At 40.9% G+C, this 15,341-nt stretch overlaps 1 protein-coding gene across 1 annotated transcript; it reads right to left on the reverse strand.

Annotated features, from left to right (window-relative positions):
- Positions 1-1,657: 1,657 nt before the first annotated feature.
- On the reverse strand, positions 1,658-8,823 carry LOC134626800 (5-hydroxytryptamine receptor 3C-like). The gene is made up of 8 exons (XM_065470705.1): positions 8,581-8,823; positions 7,331-7,375; positions 7,044-7,153; positions 3,485-3,657; positions 3,238-3,392; positions 2,940-3,150; positions 2,542-2,715; positions 1,658-1,725 (listed from the first exon to the last, which is right to left on the reverse strand). Exons 1-8 carry the CDS (start codon positions 8,821-8,823, stop codon positions 1,658-1,660), a joined length of 1,179 nt encoding a protein of 392 aa, XP_065326777.1.
- Positions 8,824-15,341: the final 6,518 nt, after the last annotated feature.

Genomic DNA, 15,341 nt, shown 5'->3' on the forward strand with positions numbered 1-15,341 from the left:
CCTTGAGGAGGGTGCATTTGCTTGCAGCTGGAAGGAGGCACCGTTAAAACAGCGCAATTATTTTTTCCGTTGGCTGGTTCTCTTATCTTCATACAACATGATTAGGAAACTTATTCAAAGGCAAATAAATAAATAACTCCTGTAAAAACAATCGGTAAAAGGCTAAGCCTATTGTCGATAGTCAGTATAGTTGTCCAGTTGCCCAACCTTAGTATTAAATGAGCATTTCTGCTTTTGAACTGTAGAAATATATGTTGAGATGTGCTGACTGTGTTTGCAAATGTACCAATAGGATACTAGGAATGTTTAGATGATTTGTGTTTCCCTGTATTGTCAGGACAGTGTTAAGCTAAGCGCTCTGTTGCTGGCTAGCATGGAGCACCATCCTGGCAGAGTGTGTATAAGACATACAGCATCATGTGCATTTTGTATTTGATTTAGTTAAGGCTCTTATTTTATTTTGTGTGAAGGTAAAAATGCCTATTGATATTTTTATATAAATGCTTTGTTTATTTTCAGTACTTTAATGATCTATTATGCTTATTGATTTATTAATCATTTTTGTAAATTCTCTGTGATTTTACATGAACTATGACATAGATGAGTTACAGTTCCTACCAGTTGCTCCACTTTGTTATAATACAACTTACTACCAACTACTCTCTGAGCTGTGGTGAAGCAGCGTAACATAAGCTGGAAACAGAGAGTAAAATTCTGCATCTTGAAACATGGCAACACCAATGAGCAAAATTTTTTCCCTTGAAGGCAAATATTCTCTGTTTCCAGTTTGCATCAGCCTTTTTTTTCAAGTGTTGCTGCTGCACAGCAATTAGTTACGAAGTATTTGAAACAAGTCAGCATCTTCATTGGAAACTACAGGCAATCTCGTCATTCTGCTAGCTACCAAAACAATCACATGAATGGTTGGATAAGTTCTAACCATGCAAACTACTTGCAACTTGATTGTATCAAGTAATGACCACAAACATGCAAGAAACCCATATCAACTTGTTTGGGAATAGCAACCACTGGTCGCAAGATAGTTGCCAACTTGTCTCTAGACTTAAGTTACTGAAGTTGAAAATAGAACAGTTTTGAGTTACTGGATACTTTTATTATACAGCAAGAAAAAATACAACAGACCTTATTTATCCCACAAGTTGGGAAATTCATGTGTTACAGCAACCAAAACATTAATTAACCAAAATAAAAAGCTTGAACAATATATAATAGGTCAAATAAATAGAATCTCACCAAACGTCAGTAAGGTAAGAATTACACAGAAGAGTCATTACTGCTCCTGCATTGCTGTTGCGGAGGCCCATCCTCTAAGCTGTTGACCCTGGTCAGGAGTCTTCAACTGGACATAATCTGACCCATGTTGAGATTTTTTGATTCTGCTCACAGGCAGCTGACGAATGTGTCTTCAGAGGAACCATTCCTCAGAGATTTTGGTCCATATTGACATGATAGCATCATACAGTTGCACATCTATGATATGAGTCTCCCATTCCTTTACATGCCAAAGGTGCTCTATTGGACTGAAGTGACTGTGGAAACTATTTGAGTACACCAAATTCATTGTCATCTCCAAAACAACCAAATTGAGATTGTTTGAGGTTTGTGATAAAACGTGTTTTCCTGCTGAGTGTAGCCATCAGAGGTTTAAGAGGCCCATTTGGACCATTCTCTGTAAACCCTGGAGATAGACGAGTAGGAAAATCCCTGCAAGTCAGAAACACTCAGACAATACCCTTTGTAAACAAGAAACCTGAGTTATTCTAGTTTTGTATTTTATAATTAGTCTTTATTCTTATGTTGTTTTCACTTCTGTTTTCAATTCACTTTCTTTTCAATAACCTCAAGTTTTGAAAAAGACGTGCAGTAGTTATTAACATGTTTCATCCTGCACTGCATGCATTTAGTAACATTGCGTAGGTGATGTTTCACAACTAAAACATCTATTTTCATGCACTGATGGATTATACACACACCACGAAATGTACTCAAATTTAAATCAGATCATTTGTGGAATCCACATTAAATATGTCAACACCACAAAAAGTGTGGAAGCAATCAAATATAAAACAAAGAACACACGATCTATGATTACAGCCAGTCTCCTGTAGCATTCTTGCTTTCCATTGACTTGGTCCTGTCTTCCAGTTTTCTCTTGAACTGCCTTCACTTCATCAAGGATTAACTTCAGAAGGTCACAGTCACTGGGTAGGTCACTTCTTTTTGGTTTCCCCTCACCCTTTTTTAAAGTTTCAGCAGAATCTGTGTAGGAAATAAAGATAATAGCCAATATAATGATCAGTTAATATAATACTAATAATATGAATATGATGTTTGTTAATTATTCCCAGTTAATTATTCCACGTCAGGGGAAAAAGCTTGGAATTCTCAATGAATTCTATGTACACGGCCAGCGCCAAACAGCAGATGAACAAAAACAGATTCATAGAGACCAAACTTAAGGTCAACTCATAGGGACTAATGGTCTGTAATTTCATTTCCATATCTCAAAAAAGAGGTTACCTTGCACAGCCGTGGCTTCCATGGGTTCCAGCTGAACATCAGTCTTGGCATTTTCACAGTTTTCAGCCTTCTTATAAAAACAACTAAAACCTTCAAAGTCCATTAAAAACATCACCAGCATGGTCTCCAGGACACTTACAGCCACCATTGTAAAGATGACCATGCAATAACTGGCTAGAAGTGAGATGCAGAGAGATTATGTGTCAGTGCTATTTTACAAAAGTCTGCCACAAAGAAAGATAAGAAATAAGATAATCTCTACTGTCACTGTTGCACAAACAATGAAAAATAGTTTAGCAGATCTTTGGTTTAGCAGCATAGATAGAGCAACAATATAAATATGTGGAAAAAAATATATACAACATAGTGCAAGTAAAATGTCTTATCTGAATCCTCACATATGATTGGCATGTCTTTTTCAGTGGACGGCAATATGTCCTTAAGAAGCAGCAGTAAGACAGAGATGGACAGAAGTATTGTCACTTTGAAGCTCAGCTTTTTCCCTTTGGCCTCACTAATGAAGAATGAAGCTAAATCCATGATCAGGAAATAGAAGAGGGGTATGATGAAATCTATCACATAAAGCATTGGCTTCCTCAACATCGACACCTGTAAAAACAGATTCATTAGAGACAAAGAGATATGGGCATCTGTGAAAGAGCTATTACTGAAATGTCATCCCAAATATTGTCTTACTCTGAATGAAACGAAGCTTTTATTTTCAGTGGTTTGATTAGTTGAGTATATGTCGATGTGTTTGAGTTCCCACTCTCCCCTTGTAAGCATGACTGTATCAGAGACTTGAGTAAGGAATTTTTCGTCGCTGATCGTTCCAAATGTTATAGAGTCCACTATGAAGACAATAACAAATGACTCCAAATCATTTGCTCTGACAAAAAAGAGCAAGTGAACCAATTATTACAGTTAATCTGGTGTGTTTTACCATCAGAGTTCAGAGATGAAAATGAGATGTAACACGTTTGCAAATCAAAAGGGAACACGAAGAGATTTAAACGGCATGCAAAGGTCAGCCGCTGCTGAAAGTCTGCCTTCACTGAACCGTTGGAATATACAGTGACCAGTGGACTCATCCGAATGCTCCCATCATCAGAAACACTGCAGAGAGAAGAGGAAACACATCAGTCATCTGCCAGTAAAGTAATTAAGGGGTTGGTTATTCATCATCAAAGCTTGCCCACAGCTGGCTGTTTCAGTTTCTTTCCTTTAACCTTAAAAAAATCCCTGCAGCCTGACAGCTCAGAGGGATTGCAGGAATCCAAAGCACTCTCTGATGTTAGGCTCTCTTTTTCAGAGGAGTTACAGTATCTAGAGCTGTACGCAAGGCAGAAAAATGTGAGTTCCATTCTTCTTCTGTCACCTTTCTTAGGTAGATTTTGGAAGGGGGACAGATAAAGACCGATCCAGTGCAGATTCAAGCTGTGAGCGAATCGCCCACTCCCACGTCACAAAAACACCTTCAATGGTTCGTGGGCTTTGCCAATTTCTGCTGACGTTTTATTCAGAATTACAGCCAGGTAGCCACACCACTCACTCACCTAGCCTCCACCAAGTTCCATTTGTCTGGTCCCCTGAAGTCGAAGCAGCCTTTGTTAGACTGAAACAACTGTTCACTTCTGCACATATTTTGTTCCACCCTAACACCACAGAACCATTCATCATAGAAGCAGATGCCTCCAATTCTGGAGTCGGGGCCATACTCTCGTAACGTTTAAGGCCCCAAGTTAAACTGCAGCCCTGTAGCACCTTCTTGTATCATCTCATCCCATGCCAAGCGGAATTATGATGTAGGTGACTGGGAACTGTTAGCTATTAAGTTAGCGCTAGAAGAATGCCGTCACCTGCTAGAAGGAGATGAGCAACTGTTTACCATTTGGACTGATCACAAAAACGTAACTTATCTAAGAACTGACTTATCTAAGACTTCACACCCACCAAGCTTGTTGGTCTCGGTTTTTGGGTACTTTAATTTCTCAATTTGATTTCATCCAGGTTCCAGGAATTTCAAGCCTGACGCCTTGTTGCTACAGTTCACCTCCAACGCTGATGAACCTGAGCCTGCAAATATGTTACCTGCCACTTGCAACGTGGGTGCCGTCACCTGGGACACTGACAACACCATCTGTCAGGCCCTTCAGGACAAGTCCGACCCAGGTACTGGTCTACCTAATTGCCGCTATGTCCCCACTTCTGTCCATCCAACTGTTATTAACTGGATTCACACCGCCAAATTCTTCTGTCACCCCAGAGTAAGTAGGACCATCTCTTTACTTCTGGAAGTAAACTCTAGAAAACAATATCAAGGATTATGTAGCTGTCTGTTCCACTTGTGCACAAAGCAATAATAGCACCAAATTACCATCAGATTTACTCCAACCACTAATCACCCCTCACAGACCCTGGTCACACATAGTACTAGACCTTGTCACTGGCTTACCCATCTTCTCCGTAAAACCATAATCCTAATATGTTCTCCAAGTCAGCCCATTTCATTGCTTTAGATAAACTTCATTCTGCCTCCAACGCAGCCAAGCTCCTAAAGGTCCTCGGTTCACTTTACAGGTTTGGAAAACCTTCTGCTCTGTACTGGGAGCCAGGGTCAGCCTCAGCCTCGGATACCACCCTAAACCCAATGGGCAAATGAAAAGACCCAACCAGGAGCTGGAGTCGGCCCTCTGCTGTGTCACAGCGGGAAACCCTGCTACCTGATCTTTGCAACTTCCTTGTATACAGTACGCTCCTAATTAGCTTACCTTGTCTGCAACTGGTCTCTACCTTTTGAAGCCTCCCTAGGTTACCAACCACCTGTTCCAGAAACCCAAGACTGATCTCGCCGTTCCATCCGTCAAACACCACCTACATCTCTGTCGGCGCATACAGACCCAGATTTGGGAGGTGCTACTCAATAAGCACAATTAAGCTTGTTAAAATCTTATTGCTGTTTCTGTGTGTGTCTCCATTTGGGTCCCCTCCCATATACTGGCTTCCTGGCCCTATTGACAAACTGATTCACAATGAGATGAAAACTTGCCATATCTCGCCATGGTGTGAAAATATAAAAATTAAGGAAACTGAAGAAATCGATGACAAAATTGAACAGTAACTGAAAATCATGTTCTTAGGCAAAAGAAAATTAATCCAGAAGAGGGATGCATTTGGACCATCATCCAATCCAGCTAAACCAGTTCACTTCAGCCTCAGTGGTGAGTGCTTGTTTCCCTAAGTGCTTGCTTCCTAAAGAACGGTTGTTTAGGAAGGGAAACTGGGAGGAAAGGCTGAAGTGTGGCAAATTACTCAAGGACTAGACTGAAAATCAGCAACAACAGGTCTAATGCACTAAATCTTTACTGGACATTTTTGGTTAATTTCTTTATCGAGGAGGTCAGTGAGTACAACAGTGAAAGTCTACAGCCATCTGTAAAACATGATGGAGGCTCTGTCATGGTTTGGGGCTGCATTTCAGACAGTGGTGTTGGAAATCTTAAAATTGATGAAATTATAAAAACAGAAAAGTACTGTTAGAGTTTTAACCACTGTGCAGTACCATGTGAAAAGCATCTGGAAACAGCTTCGTTTTTCAGCATGACAACGATCTCAAACACACTCCCAATTCAGTAAACGCATACCTGGATAGAAAGACACAATTAAACTCTATCAGCCATTGATTAGCCTCCTCAGAACTTGGACCTCAACATTATTGAAGCAGTGTGCGAGTCTCTTAAATGAGAACAGGACAAAAGAAAGAAACATCCAAAGAAGAGCTGTAAGTGTCCTTCAAGAAGCCTGGAGCCTACTTAAAGAAATTACAATAAAGATTGGTCATATCAAATAGTGTTAGAATTATATGAACTTTGTATAATCTTGTATACTACATTTCCGTGTATGTTTGCGCATTACTGTCACGGTCCTGGGTCTGTGACCCAGTGTTTTGTGTTGTTTATTATTAATAGTCTTTGCTTTTGTGCTATTTAGAGTTCTTAGTTTCTTGGTTTCTCTGTCTTCCATGTTTGCTCTGTTTTACTTTGACAGTCTGCGTCCTATGTTTATGTTTCTAGTTTTGCTTCCCTTGTCTCGTCCTGCCTAATCACTCCCAGCTGTGCTCTCCTCCTGTGTCTCATTCCCCTCGTTATCCCTTAGTGTATTTAAGCCCCGTGTTTCTCTTTGTCAGTGTTGTGTCCTTCCTCATAGCTGTGTGTGATTCTCCTTGTGCATTAGTTTTTCCCAGTTTAGTTTTGTATTGTTATTTGTATCACCACCTTGCCAGCAATAAAGCTGTGTTCTTTTTGAGTTTACTTTTCGTCTCTGCGAGTTTGCATTTGGGTCCTCTCCTGCCTGCACACAGCCAGCTTGTGAAAGTTTAAATCACTGCACCTATTTCCCATTTTCCTAGCAAAATATGGCTCAAGACTTTTGCATAGTCTTGTACCCTTTTATATAAAATTCCTGCAAGCAAAAACTACATTTCTGCAATGAACTATACTTACTCTTCAACAATAATTACATCAGGGAACCACAACATTGATTTCATAATGGACAGCTTTTCTATCCCACAAAACTCTGAAGGGTTCCAAGTCAGGAATTCATTTGTCCAACTCTGGAAAGAATGAAAAGCTGAGTTTTAAAAAGTGCCAGAAAAAATATGAATAATAGAAAAAATGAATAAAACACGAGCCTACAGAGCTCGTGTTTATGTAACTGCTGATTGAACAATGCTGACAAATGGACCAAAGTGATCATCTTGGATTTTGAATGTGCCGGACCAGATTCTTACCATGTGGACCCTGATTTCATTTGTGAAAGTTTGAGACTTCTCATTCTGGAAACAATAAACAGCAAAGAGATAAGTTATCAAGGGAAATTCCAAGGAACTGTGTTGTTCTTTTAAAAGGATCAGTAATTATTAATCCACATAGTCAGGGGTGTATTTCTTTATGCTCCAAGGTTCTGACGCTCTAAAACAATAATGCATCCAAAAAACTGTTGTGCTGTGTAAAAGGTAAACCAAGATTATTTGCCAATCATCAAAAGTCTATATCTGGATGAAGATCAGACACACCCTAAGGTATAATGTTTGAAATGCTTTTCTGCTTTTGTTCAGTCCATGCAAGAAGGACGATAAGGATGCTTACCGATTCTAAAATGCCCAACAAAAACAAGTCCACCTGAACAAAGGTGCTTCTGGTCCAGTTTTTCACCGGTCGCATGGTTTCCAGAGCAACGTTTGATGAGGTCAGGTTTAAGTAGTCCAGTAGATTATAGTATGAGCACTCTGAAGTCTGACTGCAGGAAAACCCTGCTGTGAAGATGAAACATGTAGACAAGTGAAACACATGACCTGAAACTTCAGATCCTACACAACTACAGAGAGAACTTCTCTTTAACATTTGGTTAAAATCAAAGTCTAATGTAAAAACTCACCAATTACAGAGAAAAAAGCCAGAGTCTGTAGAGCAGCCATGGCCTTTTGCTTTCACCTCAGTCTGGGTAAACCCTTTTAAACTGTGGAGTCTTACACAAAACAAAGCAACACAAAAGTGTGCATGAGACCTTTGCATTGTCTATTATAAGCAAACTCCTATTTGTCCCTCTGTATGACTGAACATGATACCAATCACCTGTACATTACTATTGTTGAGCTACAAATGAAGCAAAAAGTCAACATAAGAAGATCTCATTATCACATCAAGTATGAATGGAAAGGTTTCCCACTTCCACTTGACGTAACAGTGAATGATCCCACAAAGTATTTGGCGTCTAGTCAAATAGAAGCTTCACATGTGGTTATAAATCACTGTAATTAAAAATGCTGAAATGCACACAAGAGGATTTTCAGATACAATTATATCCAGCCCACAAGATGATTTCATATGTTGATTATTAATTGCCTGCCAGTTATTATTGGAGAGATTGCAAAGCTGAGTGCAGAATTGATCAAATTAGGAGCTGGCTAAAGTTTTTTCTGCCTGGCTAATACCCATTTTTTCAATAATTTTCCATTGTGGAGGACAAAAGGTTTTAAACTTGTCCATCCATCCATCTTCTTCCACTTTTCCAGGGCCGGGTCGCGGGGGCAGCAGCCCAAGCAGAGAAGCCCAGACCCCCCTCTCCCCAGCCACCTCCTCCAGCTTGTCCGGGTGAACACCAAGGCATTCGCAGGCCAGCCAAGCGATATAAGCTCTCCAGTGTGTCCTGGGTCTTCCCCCGGGGCCTCCTCTCGGTGGCGCATGCCCGGAACACCTCACCCAGGAGGCGCCCAGGAGGCATCCTTGTCAGATGCCTGAACCACCTCAGCTGGCTCCTTTCAATGTGGAGGAGCAGCGGCTCTACTCTGAGCCCCTCCCGGATCGCTGAACTTCTCACCCTATCTCTAAGGGAGAGGCCAGCCACCCTTCAGAGAAAGCTCATTTCTGCCGCTTGTATCCGTGATCTCGTTGTAGTGAGGTGAGGGTAGGAACGTAGATCGACCGGTAAATTGAGAGCTTCGCTTTTACACTCAGCTCTCTCTTCACCACAACAGGTAGTTACAGCATCCGCATCACTGCAGCTGCAAAACCAATTCATCTGTTGATCTCCCGCTCCCTTCTTCCATCACTCATGAACAAGACCTCCACTTGGGGCAGGAACTCGTCCCTAACCTGGAGTGGGCACTCCACCCTTTTTCGGCTGAGGACCATGGCCTCAGATTTGGAGGTGCTGATTCTCATTCCCACCACTTCACACTCAGTTGCGAACCGTTCCAGTGTGAGCTGGATGCCACGACCCGATGAAGCCAACGGAACCACATCATCCGTGAAAAGCAGAGATGAGATTCTGAGACCACCCAAGTGAAAGCCTTCGGCCAGTTGGCTACACCTAGAAATTCTGTCCATAAAAATTACATTAAAATTACAAAAATTACATTATGAAATTAAAAATTTCATAATTATCGGTGACAAAGGGCAGCCCAGGCAGAATCCATCACCCACCGGGAACGAGTCCGACTTATTGGTGGCTATGCGAACCAAGCTCTTGCAATGGTTGTATAAGGATCGAATGGCCGGTAGCAATGGGCCAGACAGCCCATAGCCCCGAAGCACCTCCTACAGGCCACCCCAAGGGACACGGTCGAATCCCTTCTCCAAGTCCACAAAACACACATAGACTGGTTGGGCAAACTCCCATACACCTTCAAGTATCCTTGAGAGGATTAAGAGCTGGTCCAGTGTTCCATGACCAGGCTTTCTGAACTCCTCCCACACCCGAGTTTTTGCTTCAGCCACTGCCCCAACCGCATTCCACTTGGCCTGTTGGTATCTATCAGCTGCCTCCGAAGTCCCACAGGCTGACCAAGTCCGATAGGACTCCTTCTTCAGCCTGCTGGCTCCCTTTACCTTGGTGTCCACCATTTGGTTCGGGGGTTACCACCACAACAGGCACCAGCAGCTTCGGCAATGGAGATGCTGAACATGGTCTGTTGAAGCTCTGCCGGGGATGTGCTTTGAAGATCTCATGGACTGGGGCCTCTGCCAGGCATTCCTAGTGCAAACTCAGTATACGTTTAGGCACGCCAGGTCTGTCCGGCGTCCTCCCCGTCCTGCTCATGTGGGCAATGACAGTGAGACCTAGTCCCCAGGCTGAGCGCCCTCTAGCACTCCGCCCAGGGACTCCAAGAAGGCTGGGTACTCTGAACCGCCACTCGCCGCATAAGTGCAGACGACAGTCAGGACCCGTTCCCCGACCCGAAGGCACAGGGATCAAACCCTCTCATCCACTAGGAGAAACCCCAACGTACAGGCAGCAGGGGGATACTAGGATACCCACCCCCGGCCACCACACGCTCGCCCTCTGGTACCCTATCCCGGGCAGGGTGAACCGTTCCGTTGGTGTTCTACTCATAAAGGGTCTTCTGAATCGCTCTTTGTCTGGTCCCTTACCCAGGACCAATATGCCATGGGAGACGCTACCAGGGGGAAGAAGTCCCCAGACAACGTATCCCCTGGGATCCCTGGGACACACAAACCTCTCTATCACGATAAGGTAGCAATTCACTGAACTTGTCCAGACCTTAAACCTTGTGTGTGTTCTCCCTAGTGGTAGTAAATGATTAAAAATAGGGCTTTTCTGAAAACACTAAATACAAAAAATAATTTCCTTAATAAAAAATAAATTTACAGTTCAGTATTGAATATTACATAAAATAAACTATATACAAAGGGTATTTGAATGGCAGAGAATCAGACATGTCTGCATGTAGCACAGATCCTTAGTGTTTGGCTAAATGACTCTCACAGGCCTGAATGTGCACTTGAAGCCATTAATAATTAAAATGTAAAATTCATAACTTTTTTAATCTGCTGCTCACCACAAACAAGCACAAGCACAAATTTTAACTGTATTTTCACAAGTTTTATCGCTTATGCCCCCCTTATGGCTATTCATGCTACACAAAGCAATTAAGCAATAAACAATTAAATGACAGAAAAGTTTCTGTTTTTCACTTTCTAGTATAAAAATGTTTGTTTTTAAAAACTACAGTTAAAATAAAAACAAAAAACTTGACAGTCTGAACAATGAGCTAACAGAATTTTTTCTGTAATTTTACACTTTCATTTCTTACAATTTAAGTCCAAAGAGCTGTGCTGATAGTTTCTTTGTTTGTCACAGCAGCTTTTTGTTTATCATGTAGAAAAACAGTTAAATATGGGACTTCTTTACACTGACAGAAAGGTGAGTTCCACTGCTCCGGCCGACTTAGGATCAAAGTGTGCTGTATGTGGCCCGCAATGTAACATGTGTTTGACATGTGCTGTAGAACATAGAAAACATATCAAATGCTCAAACTGAGAAAATGTACTATTTAAAGAAACATTAGCTCATTTTGAATTTGATGACAGCAACATGTGTCAAAAATTTGCAATGTAGGGAAGAAAAGGCTGAGACCAGTCAGTGATAAATAGCTGGAGAAACACTTTGCAACTATTTAGATTAATTGCCAACAGGTCAGTAACACAAGTGCAATATAAGAGTATCTCAGAGAGGCTGAGTTTCTCAGAAATAAACATGGGCAGAAGCTCATCAATCTACACATTGTGCAACAATTTTAGAAAAATGTCCCCCAATTGTGTAAAATTGTGAAGCATCTTGTCATCTATGGTACATCATGTCATCAAAATATTTAGAGACTCTGAAGAAAACTCTGTGCCGATTTTTACTAACGTCTTGCTGCTTATTTAGCTGTTTAATTTTAGTATCACTTACTTTTACAACCTTTTCTTCTCCCTGTCCCAGCTTTTCTGTTGCTGCCATCACTTTCCAAATGAGCTAAACAAAGTTTCTTAAAATGGCACCCACTCAGTTTAAACATTCAGTATACTTTCTTTGTTCTATTGTGAATAAAATATGGTTTTATGAGATTTTCAAACCACTGCGTCCAATCAAATCATTTTTTGAATCCATGCTAAGTACATGAATGCCATAAAGAAAACAGAAGAAATAAAATATAAAACAAAGAACACATGATCTATGATTTCTGCCAGTCTTCCAACTTCCTCTCGAGCTGCCTTAAGTTCATCAAGGATGACTTTCAGGGGGTCACAGTCACTCATTAGGAAACTCTTTGCTGGTTTCTCATGACCTTTTTCGTCAACTTCCATTGGCTCTGCATGGCAAATGGAGGAAAGAAATAATAAGAGTGCGCTGCAACAATTTTCTTGGTCTTCCTTGGTCTCTTGTGTTCTGGGGGCCTCTGGATGTCTGGAGTCTTGATCTCCTCCATACCTGCTTCATGCCCTGGAGGTCGGGGCAGTGGCCCCCCACACCCTCTAGCAGATCATTACATGAAGGAACCTTTTAAAAACAAGCGCGTTCATGCTCACAGGTGTACACACGGGTGATCACACACACAAATTACACCCTTTTTGGCTCCTACCTCAAAGCACACTGTGCGCTGTCGATCTCACGTGCTGCACAATAATGTTTAATATTTAGTATTTACTGTCATATTCTCATATATCATTGTGATCTTGTTTATTACTCTCGTTTTCTTCTGCTTGCTTTCTTTTTTCTTTCTCAACAGGTGATCCAGGTGATCGATATATGTATTTTTTGTCTGCTTATTCTGTTGGTTTTTGTTTTTTGCCCTTTTTCCCCGTCCCTCTTCTCAGGTTTTTTTCTTTCCCTCTTTCTTTCTCCACATTCTCTCCTCCAGTCAAGTCTGTCCCGTATTCAGCAAGTGAAAATAAAATAAACAATAAAAAGTTGAATCAAATGGACCATTACGGCAAGGCTGGGATGGTCCATTTGGTAAAGTAAATCCGTTGGGCATCTTTCTTCGCCTTTAGACAATAATTCTGATGGCAAAAGAACCAAACGGGACAGGTTAAAAAAAAAAAAAAAAAAAAAAAAAAAAAAAAAAAAAAACAATTTTCTTGGTCTGACTGACTTTACAAAGTTTTTGGTGTTCCCGTTCAGATCCAACTTTTCATTTTGCCATCAAGCACCACTGTCTCAATGTGAAAACTACCATTAGCTAAATAAAAGAGAAAAACACAGTTTCAGAGAATCAGATTTGACAAGAGCCTAACATAAAATTACCAGAAATATTAATCAGAATGAGAATCAGCATACTTTATGCTGATTCTCCTGAGTGACAAACACACGCTGATCATCCACATGAAAATTCAGTAAAAAATTCTTGCAAATTTTTGTTTCAGTTTGTCAAATTGCAGTTATGCTCAGGGGTCGCTGTTGGTAACATCAGGCAGTTAGAAAATCTTGCTATGAAGGGGTCTCTGATGAAATGTTATGTGCTGGCTTTGTCAGTTTTGCAGATGACTGTAAAGCTACAGCCAGTTAGAAACTGTGGACCCTTATGCTGCAGAGCACATTATACAGCCAACCTAATTTCACACATTTACTGAGTCTAAAATCCTAAAGCCTGCTGTTAATCTCAGTAATGTGAACAGGGTACCTCCGCCTGGAGAACAGAGGGGTGGCCCTCTTGTCATCAGAGGGTTTTCTTAGGAAAACTCTACTTTAGTAGATTATTTTCTTAACTTATAGCATTTTATGACATTGTATTCTGAGATTATGTCACATTAGATATTGTAGTTAAATAGTACATCTGGCCAAAGGGGAATTAAGTGGGAACCGGATTTAATTATCATACATTAACTTTTTGTATTGTTACGATCTGATCACCTGTATGGAGTGAGGACTAAAAATATTGCATTGTTGATCCTGGACCAACATTAGTGTGATGACACATCAACAATACTAACACTGGGATATCAGATCGAGTGCAAGGAGGCTTTCTCTTTGCACATTTGATATTAAAAGAACACAGCAGCACAGCTTGCAAAGCTACATCTGCGCAATGTCCTTTGGAGACAAGAGAAGGTGGAGAAGTTTGGCCATAATTTGGACAAAGGGCCAAATAACAACCACAGTCGCTTCATTTGGCACTATACAAAACAACACTGCAAAGTGAGATACTGATAAAGTCATACAGAGAACGGTCACTTTAATTTATTGCTGCTATAAATGGTTCTACTGAATCATGTAGTACGATTTAGTTTTTCACACACTGCTTCTGTATTTTGGATCAGCTTTTGTTAACTTGAACAGTGTAATGTGTCGTACTTTTGCTCATCTCAGATTTTATTTACCTCATTTTAATCACTGGTAAGGACCATTACAGCGTGACATGCAAACCCTTAGACTTTACCGAGGGTGTACTTACTTTTAAAAAATATATTTACGTCTGGGTTGAAAGCATACCTTCGAGATGTTAGCTTCCAGCTGAATATCCACCTCGGAGTTTACAGTGTCTTGAGTCTTCTTACTACAGTAACCATCAAGGTCAATTAAAAAGATCACCAGCATGGTCTCCAGGACATATACGCCCACCAGAGTAAAGATTCCAACACAGTCCTTGGCTAGAATAAATGAAGTGTCAGAGGTATTGCTTGTCAATGTGATGTTGTTGGAGCCAGAAAAAAGAACAATCAACACTTTATCTCAGTGACGTCTCTGCTCTGAGACCTGAACGGCTGCTCACCGATCATTGGCAGGTGCTTTTCAGTGGATGGCAACATGTCCTTTAGAATGAGCAACAAGACGGAGACGGACAGGAGTAGGGTCACTTTGAAGCTCAGCTTTTCACCTTTTGCCTCATTTATTAAAAACGATGCCAAATCCAGGACCAGGAAATAGAACAGGGGTATGATTAAATTTATCACATAAAGCAATGGCTTCCTGACCATTATGACCTGTAAAAAGAGTCATTCATTAGACACAAAGAGACGTGGGAAATGGGAGGAAATCTATTACTAAAACTTCATTTGAAAAAATTTTCTCACCGTGTATAAAAGTTTGCTTTTATTTCTGTGCACTGCAGAAGTATAATTTATAGTTTCCAAGCTGTCATGTTCCCATTCTCCCTTTGTAACCATGCCAACCTCAGAGATTTTTCCAAGGACTTCGTCACTGCTGAATGTTTCCAGTCTTTTAGATTTCACTATGTAGGCAACAAAAGAGTAATTAATGATGACACAATAACTGTTCAGATACAATTCTGAATGTAAAACAATAAGTGTACCTTCAGTTAATCATGTGTGATTTACCATTAGAGGTTATGGAGGAAAATGTGATGTTACAACTTTGTGTGTTGAAAGGGAACATCCTCAGACTGAGACGACAGGTGTAGGTCAGCCAATGCTGTTGAGAACACCAACCCACTCGAATACACAGTGACCAATGGACCCTTCTGAACACTCCCAGTATCAGAAACACTGAAGGCACAA

The sequence above is a fragment of the Pelmatolapia mariae genome, linkage group LG4 (assembly GCF_036321145.2).
Source record: "Pelmatolapia mariae isolate MD_Pm_ZW linkage group LG4, Pm_UMD_F_2, whole genome shotgun sequence".
In the NCBI taxonomy this organism is placed as follows: Eukaryota; Metazoa; Chordata; class Actinopteri; order Cichliformes; family Cichlidae; genus Pelmatolapia; species Pelmatolapia mariae.